Source organism: Miniopterus schreibersii (genome assembly GCF_964146895.1).
Source record: "Miniopterus schreibersii genome assembly, chromosome: 14".
Taxonomy (NCBI): Eukaryota; Metazoa; Chordata; class Mammalia; order Chiroptera; family Miniopteridae; genus Miniopterus; species Miniopterus schreibersii.
In genome coordinates, this window is record NC_138114.1 from 5,362,619 (window position 1) to 5,375,759 (window position 13,141).

Genomic DNA, 13,141 nt, shown 5'->3' on the forward strand with positions numbered 1-13,141 from the left:
TAAGTTTGTCTTGTGAACCTGATGACTTCTCAGCTGTAATCAAGAAATTATTCTTGGTTGCTGGTAAAATAAACATCCGTAAAAATTAAACCGACTGAAATATAAAGTATTACTTAAGGGAATTGTTAAACTTTACAACTTCAAAAAATTCTATTTTTCAAAATTACTTTTTAGGCTATCTGCATTTTTACAAATTTGTTTTAAAACAAATTACATTGAAAATTTCGAACAATTAAACATGACGTAAAGAAAATAGGGAGTAATGCAATAGTATTGAATTAATTCAATAATAAAAATTCTTCAAATAATCTTTCAATCGAATTGAAATAATTTGTCATTAAAATTCTGAACAATTGTCTGGCTGGTGTGGCTCAGTGGTTGAGCATTGACCCATGTACCTGGACGTCAGGGTTTGGTTCCCGGTCAGGGCACATGCCCAGGTTGCGGGCTCGATCCCCAGTAGGGGGCATGCAAGAGGCAGCCCATCAATGATTCTCTTGCATCATTGATGTTTCTATCTCTCTCTCCCTTTCTGTTCCTCTCTCTGAAATCAATAAAAGATATATTTTTAGAAATTCTGAACAGTTCCCACCCTAACTGGTTTTGCTCTGTGGTTAGAGCATCAGTCCGCAAACTGAAGGGTCCCGGGTTGGATTCCGACCAAGGGCACGTCCCTCAGTTGCGGGCTCGATCCCCGGCCCCGGTCAGGGTGAGTGCAGGAGGCAACCGATCACATCGATGTTTCTCTCTCTCTCTGTCTCCCCCCAACTCTCTCTGAAAAGCAATGTAAAAAATATCCTCAGGAGAGAAGTAAAAAAAAAATTCTGAACAATTCCCAAATAGAAATATTGTTTATTTTTAGGTATGTTGAAAAATATTTAGGGGGAAAAAATCACTTTCCTGATAGTATGAAGGCCACTTTAATGAACTGAATTAAAATATACTGTTATTATTTACTTTTAAATGTAAGCTTTTTGTTTAAAGTCAAAGAATAATTTATTGTAAAATTTTATCAAGAATCACACTTTAACAAAATGTTAACTTCAACAGCCAAGATGGAAGGAACAAAAGAATCAGGGAAAATTAATAAATTCAATTATGTTCTACTTAGGAAACTCTAACATCAGATAATGACAATAAAAACAGCAATCTGGTCAGTAGGAAACACTTAAAAACCATGAGAGAGAATGCACTAGGAAGAAAAAGTAAATTTTTCGTGGGCCACAGGACAAAGAGCTTCATGTCTGACCCTGAAGTCACTGCGAGGCTGTGGCACAGACTGGGATGGCCTGCAGGCAGGCTCCAGAGCACACTCTCTGCTGTGGGGACACATGTTCTTTGGTGCCAGATTTATTGTAACTGAATTCAGGAAGGGCATGTACTCAGGTAAATGCTGTTCAAATGCAATTTCAAATGCTTATTGTTCATTAGGGATTGTTTTTTTAAGAAAAGGCTTTTAAGACTTGCAGTGGGCATCAAAGGTTTGCCGTCGCCAGTGTCCTGCAGCCCGTGGGAGACAGGCCAGGTGCCTCGGCGCACTGTGCGGAGGCAAAAGGAAAACACGAGAGAAATGTTTTAAAACCTTGCAGACTGCACGGTACCTACGGTACGCCTTTCTCCCCCGCCTGCAACCTCCAACCTCGTCAACATCGGTGGTTCTCCACATCGACATGGCCTTAGGCAGAGGGAAGTGTAGCCTCTAGGCTAATGGCTGTCCCTGGGGGCTGGGCGAGAGGCTGGAGGGAAGAGAGGCCTCCTGGGGATGCTCAAACCCCCGGGGAGACTTCTTCCAAACACGCCACAGTGCATCCAGCACAGGCTAGCGGCAGGCTGTGAGCGCGACCGGGCCGGAGAAAGCCACATGACCCATGGTCCTTCAAAGAGGCAACAGGTCAAAGGAAAATGAAGCACTGGCCATTTTCAACTGAGCTACACTCACGTAAGTTGAAATCTTCCCAATTTCTCTCCACTGAAGTCGTAAAGTTGCAATTCTGCGGTGGTTTTTCATTTCATATATTATGAGCCCCTTCGCACAGATCCCCAAGGCCATGTCCCCTCCGAGCCCCGTCTTGGCTGGGAGAATCTGGTGAAGCAGCACACCGTATTCTGGGAGCTGCTGAGAGACCTGAAACCAAAAAGAGGGCAGTTTAGAGCAGACAGGCAACTGTTGTAAATGAAGGGCCTCAAGCCAGCCATGAAAAAACCTCAACAGATGTTCTAAAAACAAAGAAAGAAGGAAAGAGTAGGATTGCCAAATAAGTTCATGGAACACCGAGATAAACAGATCTCCTTACTCCAGAATTTCTCTGCAGCTCTGATAGGATAGCATTTTTCTATATTTTTAACCCAAGGAATTCTTTTCTCATGGAGCACCTTTTTAAAACAACACCTGGAATGCTGTAATTATGAAAATGGCACAATAGCATGATAATATTCTGGACAGGTTTTTAGAATTCACTCTTCTGGGTAATCTCACAGTAAGAGATCCCTTTCCTAATTGCATCAATCAAAGTCAACTGCAATATTACCTGGTCCTACCCCTTCGTTTTACAGATGGAAAAATTAAGGCCCAGGACCAATCACTGGTATTTCTTACCACGTGGCAGTGCATCAGCCCAAGGTCTGTCCTTAGTTTGCCAGTTTACCCGGTTAAGAGACTGAATTTTGTCAGGGCCACTTCATCCCCACATGCTTAGGACCATCGCCCTATTTCCCCTTTCTCCCAAAGGGGGCAGCAAAATTGAGGCTGGACCCAGGCTCTCCTGGCTCCCAGCCCACACGGCACCCTCTATATTGAAAACTGTTGGAACAAATGGACTGTTTCTATTTATTATTCATCAAGAGATTCACAGTTCATATCCTTTGTCCTTATAGTTCTACTCCTGGGAATCTGCCCTGAGAGAATATACTATATAATCAATACAAACCCTCCTCATAGAAATATTTGGTACCGACTTGCAAGATGGGGTTGGCAGGACCAGATCCCAGAGGTGAATGGTTTCCTAAAGGCTGTGCTGCCTTATAGGGATTATCAGGCAGTCTTAACAAAGCCTTTGTAATTATCTAGGGAATGCATATGTTATAATGCTAAGTGGAGGAAAATACAAGATACAATCAGTATGATTTCAACAATAAAAGTGTTTTGATAGCATATCACAACCCCTAGTTGTGTAGGAAATGGTTCCACAGTTGGGGGACTTTGGAAAACACTCAGTTAACCTTGAACAGGTTGTTCTGGGATTAACATGCTAATGTAGTTATGAATCTTCCAGACAGAGTATGTTTTTCAGCATCACCAAACAGGACCCCTGCCAGTCTCCTTGTGTGGGATGATGAACTGGCAGAATTAGTCATCAGTGAACCGAGGGCCAAAGGCTCCATCTGATCAGGTAAAGGGAGACACGAGGACCTGTAATTAAATAACCCGGTGCCTGTTTTTGGAGCAACTGGGCTCTGAAATGGTCCCTCTGGCCCAGCCGGGGGTGGCTCAGCGGTTGAGCGTCGACCTAGGATCCAGGCGATCAGAGTTCGATTCCCAGTCAGGGCACATGCCCAGGCTGTGGGCTTGATCAATGACTCTCTCACCATTGATGTTTCTATCTCTCTCTCCCTCTCCTTTCCTCTCTCTGAAATCAATAAAGATATATTTAAAAAATAATAAAAAATAAAAAATAAATGGTCCCTCTGACATTTACAACCTAGTAGAGGGAACAAGAAATGTACAGAGATTACTTCAATGTAGTGTCTTAGCATGTTTACATGTTCAAAATGTTCACGTCTTCAGCTCTGCAACTCCATTCATGAGATTCTGTTCCTAAGGGATTGAGCAGAAGTGAAGCGAAAGACTCATATAAAAAAAATACTAATCTCAGTATCATTTAAAATAGTCCCACATTTAAAATCATATATGTGCTAAACCAGAGTATTAAGAAAAATTTAGGGTACATGTGTTGATTTAAAATAGTTTCAAAATTTTAGTGGGATGGGATTATAAAAATACACAAAACTGTATCTATAGTATAAACCAGAATTTAAATATATTTGCACATCCACCGGTGAATCCCCAGAACAGAGAGGGGAGGGTAAATACAACCCAGTACGCTGTGCTACCTCCAGGGGCATAACCAGGAGCCAATGTTGCTTTACAGTCATGGGGGGAAGGGCTTTGTTTAGCAAACGTTGACTCTAACAGGAAGGGTCCCGTGGTACTCTGGGCTGCCGTGCCCTCTGGGTCCCGCCTCTGTACCTCAGGTGGCACACAGTGTCAGCAAACCAACCAAGCAAACTGGTAAGATCTCATGCAAATGAAATCAGATCTATTCAGGGTTTTGCTTGTGAGATGGCGGCTTCCTTTACAATCATTTTTCATTCTTCAACGGGGGCAGGGAGGGACACTGTGAGCCGGGCCACAAAGCCAGGCCTGAGTCCTGGGCCTCCCCACTGGCTCTGTGGTCTGTGGTCACTCTCCACCAGGTGTGTGCTGATGGCCTAGCAGCCCCACCGGCCCTGTCCAGGGAATGCTGCCCCCTCCTGACACGGAGCACCAGGAGGCCAGCCTCTGAAAAGTGATGAGCACCAATCTGCCTGGGCTTCTCAGTGATCTGCCTGCAGGTTACACCATGCTTGGTGTTGCAAACAGTCCTAAGTGACCCAGCAAAAAGGAAAGACCAGCCTGGCCGGCATGGCTCAGAAGTTGGGCATCGACCTGTGTATGATCCAGGAGATCATGGTTTGATTCCTGGTCAGGGCACAAGCTTGATCCCCAGTAAGAGGCGTGCAAAAGGCAGCTGATCAGTGACTCTCTCATCACTGATGTTTCATTCTCTCTCCCTTTCCCTTCCTCTCTCTGAAATCAAAAAACACATATGAAAAAGAAGAAAAAAAAAGGAAAAACCAGAACCCCCTCAGCAGCTTGGCTTCCTAATGCCTGTCTTTATTTAAGGCAAAAACAATGACAGAATATTTCTGTCTGCCTCAGGAGACTTACTACAGAGAAACGCATGTCTCAGAACTTCCTTTTGAAACTACTCCCAACCCTAAAGGCCCAGGCAGGTACCCTGCCCTGGGGAAGCCTGGTGGGGACTCCTCCCACATGCCCCCAGCTCTGTCTCCAGGGGCATAACAGTCGCTTCCTCCCACCCTGAGAGTAGCCGCCATTGTTACCCTTCTCCTGGGGCAGTCATCACAGTGTCGCACACCTCTGGGCACCTGTCTGCCGCCCCCCCAGGAGACGTGGACCCCCTGGGGGCAGGCAGCATGTACTTCCCATTGCCGCAGTGCCTGGCTCAGGCAGGTTTGAGTTCAGGAGTGAGCAAAGCCTATTCGTTGCAGGCTCTGTATGTGCCCACAGACAGGGGCCCTGGAATGCTGCTCCTTTGGTCAGGGCTGAGGAGCGAGTGGGCCAGAGAGGCACCCAGATGCACGGACCACACTATCTGTGCTGTGCTGAGGACAGGTTTTCTGGAAGGCTACAAACTTGGGGTCTTCTGATGGCTTTGCTTTGGGCTCACACCGCAATCAGGTACTTTGGTTGTCCCATATGTCGTCTATAAGAAACGTGATCTCCCCACCCCTAGAAAAGTGACTGTGAGCCTAGGGTTGAAGGGAGGTCTGCCACACCGCCCCGGCCCACTAAGTCCTACCCCTCTTTTGCGATCCCACCTGCTTCCAGAAGCCTCTCTTTGCCCCACGGGGCATTGGAGCTTCCTTTCTCCCCGAGCCTCGCTTGTACCTCCTCCTGGGTCTGAGACCATCAGCCCTCAGCGATGACTTTGTGAGCCCTTGAGCACCAACACGCCTTCCAGGGCTACAAGGCCTCACCCTCAGGAACTCTCGCTCGGCGTCCTCTCCCCAGAGCACAGGACTGAGGCGGTGCATCTCTGAGACGTGGGCCTGGGCCCTGCGAGCTGTCATCTTCTCGATCAGACCTGCTGGGATGTAGTCTTCGACGCAGAAATAGGCCTCGGTTTCTGCCTGCTGGGAACAGATCCAGAGAAAAGGGGCGTGACCAGGCTGCCTTCTGCGGGACCCGGGCGGGACGGAAGCCCGCTGCAGGCGAGGGCCCAGGCGAGGGCCCGGGCAAGGGCGCTCCTTCAGAGTGCCGCCCGGCACATCTCTCCCCTATTAGAGGCTGGGTCAAACCACATGCCATGAACAGAAGGGAGACAAAAGAGGGACGACCTGTTTTGAGCCCCTTCTGTATACCAGTTGCTTCTCGGAACACTCTAGCTCTTCTGGTTCTCTGGGTAATCCTATGGGGGCACTATTATTGCCACTGCCAAGATGAACACAATGAACCAGGGGGGAGGTCACTCAAAGGGGCCCAGGTGACACCACCGTGATGCCACGCCGCTTCCCAAGGCACAGAAAACCCTTCATTCAGCATTTGTGTGCACATGTGCTCCTGGTGCACTGTCCCCTTTTACAAGGTGGTCTGGCCTATGACACTATCTGTCCACAGAAGATCAAGAAGCTGCCCATGAACAAGGGGAGACTGACAGCCCACTGTGCGCCAGGCCAGAACCTTCATCAAGTCTGCTCTTCAGCAGACCTGGGCTGCAGCCCACCAGCAGGGCTAGAGGCGGCACCGCCCTGCCTGACACCAGATTCCCTGATACACACGGGCACAAATGGGTATGGGCAAGTTTTGGGGGAGCGGTCTTGGGGTCCCCTGTAAAAATGGGGGAGGAAGGACTTGACAGGAGGAGAAGGCGACCCTGCCCTTGTGTTCCTGGATCAGCACCTGTGGTCTCAGGCAGCTGGTCCCAGCCTAACCTCAGGCAATATATTCCCCACACTGAGGGCAACTACCCAACCACCCTCGTGAAGGCAGCTGGAAGCCGGAGCATCTGGCCTTCTCACCCCAGGGGAGGGGCAAGTTGACCTGACGAGGGATCTGAGGGAGAGCAGTGTCCACTACATCCGCAAGCTCCTGACATGGCACAGGCCAGTCTCCACGTGGCCATGGACTGAATCCTCCAGCCTAGGACTGGTTCATGCCGGCTCTGAGCTCAGCTCAGAAACACAAAGGAAAAAAAATTGCTCAGCAATCTAGTGCATGAAAAGGCATTCAGATTGCTATCAGAATGGCCAAGATCCAGATCGTTGAAAATACCGAGTACTGACAAGTGTGGAGCAACACTGGTGGTGGGAATGCAAAGTGCTGCAGCCGCTTCAGAAGACCGTTTGTTGGTTTCTTACAAAACCACACAAACTCTTACATACCATCCAGCAATCATGCTCCTTGGTATTTACCAAAGGAGTTAAAAACATGTCCACACAGAAACCTGCCTGTGCGTGTTTATAGCGGCTCTATTCACAATTGCCAACACCTGAAGCAAAAGATGCCCTTCAGTGAGCAATAGATAAACAAGCTGTGCACAACCAACAATGAAACACTATTCAGAGCTAAGAAGAAATGAGCTACCAAGTCACAAAAAGACATGGAGGAAAGTTAAATGCATATTACCAAGTAAGAGAAGCCACCTGAAAAGACTCAGTACTCTAGGATTCCAACCATATGACATTCTGGAAAGGGCAAAACTATAAAGAGTGTAAAAGCCTCAGTGGTCACCAGGGAAAGAGGGAGAAGGCAGGAACAGGTGGAGCACAGGGGATTTTTAGGGCAGTGAACTTGCTCCGTATGATACTACAGCAGTAGGTATGTGTCATTAGAATTTTTTCCAAACCCATAGAATATACAACAGCAACAGGGAGTCCTAATGTAAGCTATGGATTTGGGGTGACTGCAATGTGTCTGCAGGTTCATCATCGTAACAAATGTACCACTCTGTTCAGTGGGGGCTGCTGAGAATGGGGGAGGCCGCGCATGGGCGGGAGGCAGGCGGTATTTGGGAACTCTTTGTACCTCCCATTCAATTTTGCTGTGAACTTAAAACGATTAAACATTTTTTTAAGTATTTAAGACATTTAACCAGCATCTCATTGCCAGGAATATGTCCAAGAGAAGAAGTCGATGTGGAACTAAAAAAGCTCTGGTACAAACATTTATTTCTATGTCACTTATTTAAAAGGAAGATTAGATAGAACTGGGATAACAACAGGAGTTGTCACTTCCACGGCCTTCTAGGTGATGCTGTAACGGAATCCAGCCCTGTAGGGTCCCACAGAGCTGTCCCACAGGGTCACTAGGAAGCCACGGGAGACATTGGCCATCGCGTGAGAGAGCAGAACACCAATCGAGCGTGCAGTGTCTACACTGTGTGAACCTCCGCATGCGAGAGAGTCTGCGGGGAGGCGCTGGAGGAAAGCTGTTCTGCTGCAAGGATGTGATTTAGATTTATTTTTATACCAAATTGTCTTTGTCTCTCTTTTTAAAATGCAAATGTAATCATGTCACTTCCCTGCTTAGAATTCATCAGTGGCTCCCCATCTCTCACTATAGTGGTTTTCAAATTATTGTTTCTCCATCACCAAAACCATTTATGAGACAAATGCAAGCCCCTTAGGAGGGCACTGTAGGTTCTCCTGGGCTAACTGGCAGTGCCCTGCAGGCAGGGTTGCAGTGGAGCGCCCACAGCTCCCTGACCAGGCAGCCCTCTTGTCCTAGGCACTCAAGGACAAGAGTCCTTGAGTCTTCCTCCGAGTCTCCCCTAGCATCCTCTGATGTGCCCTCCACAGTGCCTGCAGCGTAGAGAGCAAGGCCCTAGGGCGAGTCCTCACTGCTCTCACCAGCTCGGCCTCACAGAGGCACAGCTTTTCTCAACTGCAAATGGAAATCACACTGGCTCTGCGGGGCTGACACAGGCTGAGGTGATGCCAAGCACTGAGCAGGTCCTCCATGAATAGGACTGAGTGAGAAAGTGCACAAATGAAGGAGTTTGTGTAATCTGTTGCCTTTACACATGCAGAGAAAGGGAAAAGGTCAGCCTTGGGGGGCCACATGGGAGCATCAGAGCTCGCAGAACAGAACGACTGATCCCAGGGACGTGGGACAGGTTGAGGCTGGGCAGGATCTGGGGCAGGAGCCAGAGGTGGAGGGTGAGATTAGGATAAGGTAGGGGATGGGTGAGGTCAGTCAGAAACTGGACAGGCATGGGGAGTCACCAACGGGGCACCTGGAGACAGGTCTGGGCACCTGAGCGTTGGGACAAGTGATCCCATAAGAAGGATGGGGGCACGCTGGTGTGAGGGCAGAGGGAGGTGCTGGGATTGAGTTACAGTTATCACCTGACAAGCAAGGTGAAACTTTCCTGATGGGTGACATTTCTCCACAGTGTCATCCAGTCCAGGAGCCTGCACTCCACTCATTCATCCACCCTTTACATCAAGAGCTCAGGAGCAAACTCCCTGTGTCTCGGGTGCACTTTGGTGCTAGGGAAAGGGCAGAACAAATCACACAAAGCCTTCACTCTCAGGCAGGTTTCATTCGAATGGAGAGAACTAGGTTGGGACTGACAAATAAAAGGAATATACCCTGCCAGGTGGTGAGAAATGTTATAAAGAAAAACACAGCCTGAGGGGATGGAGAGGAACTGTGAAGACTGCAGACACAGCAGCCTCTTCTGAAAATGTACCGGAGGAAGCAAGACGCTGTTAATATAGCTAAAAAGTGATTTTCAAACTGCAGCTATGAAATCAATTTAGTGGTTCATAACCAGAACTTTTAAATTAACTAGAACAGAATAGGAAATACAGATGTCAAGACACACAGAAAGGATGCATCTTATTTCTTAAACCTTTGCCTCAGTTCTGTTATACAAACACATGTGTGTGTTGGGTTATAACATCTATCATTTTTTTTACCATGGGTCACAGCACAGAAATTTTGAAAATCACTGTTCTCAAAGAGCCATTCTAACTCTTGAGCTTGTCCTTGCTCTTAATTCCAGTTACTGGGACAAAGCAGACTCATATGACAGGTCCCACCCTTGCCCTCTCCACCCGCACTGTGTGAGAAGGAGGACCGGGGAAGCTGCCGAGGCGCCCACACTCTGTGTGGTTGCAGCTTCTCCTTCCCACACGCAGGTAAGTAAGTGTGTCGGGGCTTCCATGACAAACACAACAGACTAATTGGGTTAATCAACCAAAATTAATTTTCTCACAGTTCTAGAGCCTAGAAGTCCGAGACGAAAGTGTCAACAGGATTGGTTTCTCTGGGGCCTCTTAGCCTGGCTTGCAGGCAGCCGCCTTCTTACCGCGCCCTCTCACGGTCTTTCCCATTCATCTGCATGCCTGCTGTCCCTCTGTGTGTCCCAGTTCCCTCTTCTTATAAGGACACAGTCATATTGGATTGTGGGCCCACCCAGAAAGCCTCATTTTAATTGAGTCACCACTTTAAAGACCTCTCTCCAAATAAAGTCACATTCTGAGGTACCGAGAGTTAGGGCTTCAACATATGAGTCATGGGGAACATAATGCAACGCATAACACAAGACCAGACCCAGATGATCCCAGCAGACTCAGAACTTCAGCCAAGTGCATCTCCTTTGCTGACCACAGATGGTGTGTTCCTAACCACAGAATGCTCACGGCTGGTGGACATGTATTTTCAGTTACATGCAATTGTGCCCCTTTTTCTGGAAGTTGGAACCACCTTCCTCCCTGTCAGTGCAAACATTTTGCTTAGTGTAAGCTGTACCCCTGGCTCCCAGGGTGGCCATGTCACTCAAGTCCAATCAATCAGAGCACAGCATCTCCTTGCACAGTGACTGGTGTAGGGTAGGCACATGACCCTTTCAGAGTCAAAGAGACAGAACAACAGGATTTTCACAGCATGGCTGAGAGAGGGCCTCTCCCCCTGGTGCTGGGCTGCAACCTGGTGGGGGTAGGGGATCTAGAAGCTGTTGAAGGCAACCTGATCCAGGAGAGCACGCAGCCCAGAGATGCAGGAAGCCCAAGTCCTGCTGATGCCATTTGGGTCCCTGCACCCAGCAAGCCCTAGGCAAGGAGACAGGAGGCCAAGGAGACAGGAGGCCAAGGGGACCTGGGGGCCAAGGAGACAGGAGGAAGCTACAAGATAAGTAGTGATAGGACTAGGGCTTGTCAAAGGGGTAGGGAAGCCTGAACACTTTAGTTTTGGGAGCCAAAAAATTACAAAAATGTTTCATTCAAGCTAATCTGAGCTTTTCTGTCACTTGCTATCAAGAGAACACTGAGTAATCACCTGTCCTGGACAAGGGTGTGGGGAGCTGTTCAAAAGGATCCAGAGGGTACAGGGAAGATTTCTTTCCACTTGTGGGAAGGCCAGGAAAGCTGTGCGGCCGGGGTTGGGGTTAGGGTTGGGGTTGGGGTTGGGGTTGGGGTTGGGGTTGGTCTTGGAGGGTAGGTGAGATTGGGATGGACATGCTGACCCTACAGAGAAAGCAGTCAAAGGACCAAGGACATAGGGATTAAACCTCATGTTTTCTTTCAAGCAATGGATTCCTCCTTCACACAGCTCTCATGTCCTCTTTAGAGCATCTCTTCTCCAAATTAAGTGCCCCCCAGAGGCAGTCAGTTTTTATCATGTGGTAGTGGTGATGCCCTCCAAGATAAAACCTAGTGCACTGGCTGGCCTGGGAAGAGATCAGTGAGACCACCTCCCTGGCTCTTCCCTCTCTGCTCCTACTGATGCAGCCAGAGACAGGCTCCAAATTTGGATGCCAGGTCACACTGCTGGGTCACATGGTTTGGGTCTTTGTTGAAGTCTGTTGCCAACCTCCTACCCTTCATCTTGAACATGGGTAGGCAGCCTTCATGAACCCAAGAGAAGAGCTGCACTGCTCTCTGTCACAGTTCACCTGCTGGTTCCCTCCCTCCTGCCCAGCATCTTCATTTTAAGTCCTAATTGACTAATAAATATATTAGCATTATCCCTCCCTATATTGATGTATTTGCAAATTAAATAACCAGTAGCCTCTACTAAGTCCCTGAGGACTGTCCTCTAGGACCATCAGAGGGAAATTAAAACAAAGACACTTACATGTGATTCTGCTGCAGGGACAAGGGCTTGGCCAACAAGATCAGAGCTGCCATTCAAGAGATAGTGGGTCTGGCCATGGAGTCAGATGCACCTGGGCTCAAATTTAGACTTTACCATTTTCTTGACACATGAGTGTCAAATTGCTCTTCTAGAAAATGTGATTTTGTTTTAATGGATAAGTGAGTTAACACTATAGAAAATGTCTAGGTCAATGGCAGGTACACAGTGATCTTAATAAAGGTTGACTGTTAACTACTAATGATGAGGATGATGATGATAATAACTCAATAGGTTAGTAAATTATTGTTTTTAGAAGGAGTCTTAGACTAGAACTGCATTGCAGTGTGTACACTTGACTCGTTCTTCTTTGTATCCCCCGGAGCCTAGCAAAGATCACTTGGTGAATGCTTATTGGATGGATGGATGGATGGATGGATGGATGGATGGATGGATGCATAGATGCATGGATGCATGGATGCATGGATGCATGGATGGATACATGGATGGATGGATGCATGGATGAACGGATGCAGGGATGGACAGAAGCATGGATGGGCGGATGCATGGATGGATGGATGCAGGGATGGGCAGATGCATGGATGGATGGATGCATGGATGGGCGGACGCATGGATGGACAGATGCATGGATAGACAGATGCATGGATGGTGGATGTTTACTCCAATCTCGGTGGTAGATGCTAGCAATACTTCTCAAATTTTCAGTCTCCACATTTCCAACATTTTCACCTTGTCCCATAGTTGCTTCTCTGCTGGCCCCACCACAGACCCAGGTTTCCACCCCTACCTCCTCCGGGTAACTGCCAAACTCAGCCTGCAAGGCAAGGACCCCCAGCTGCAGCAGTGTCTCATCATCGCAGTACAGCTTCTCCTCCAGGATATCTTTCCGAAGCTGCAAGTAAAATTGATGTCTTGTCCGACTCTGCCTGGGAAAGAAATGCAGGAATAAAGATTTTTTTCTAGTAAGCAAAGGAACAATGAGGCAGTGACTGAACTCCAAAGCCCTGACCCTGTCCTGCTGCTGGGGGAGGAGTGTGTTGGGGTAGGGGAGAGAGAACGTTGACCTGGAGTGGAATAAGCTTGAAACAAAGGGTCAGGTTCTCATTTTGACCAGAGCTTGTCCCCAAACACTGACTTTTCCCCTTTTCCGTCAGATTGGGATCCAGTCAATAGAACAATCACAATAACTGTTATTTCTAT

General features: G+C 47.9%; 1 protein-coding gene across 1 annotated transcript in view; it reads right to left on the minus strand.

Annotated features, from left to right (window-relative positions):
* The window catches only part of FRMPD2 (FERM and PDZ domain containing 2), a gene marked incomplete at both ends in the record, with an annotated part of 78,055 nt that overhangs the window by 45,841 nt on the left and 19,073 nt on the right, over positions 1-13,141 (minus strand). The window contains 3 exons of the mRNA XM_081158580.1: positions 1,940-2,125; positions 5,821-5,976; positions 12,729-12,867. Of these exons, the coding sequence (XP_081014706.1) occupies positions 1,940-2,125; positions 5,821-5,976; positions 12,729-12,867 (481 nt within the window). The remainder of the gene's footprint in view (positions 1-1,939; positions 2,126-5,820; positions 5,977-12,728; positions 12,868-13,141) is intronic.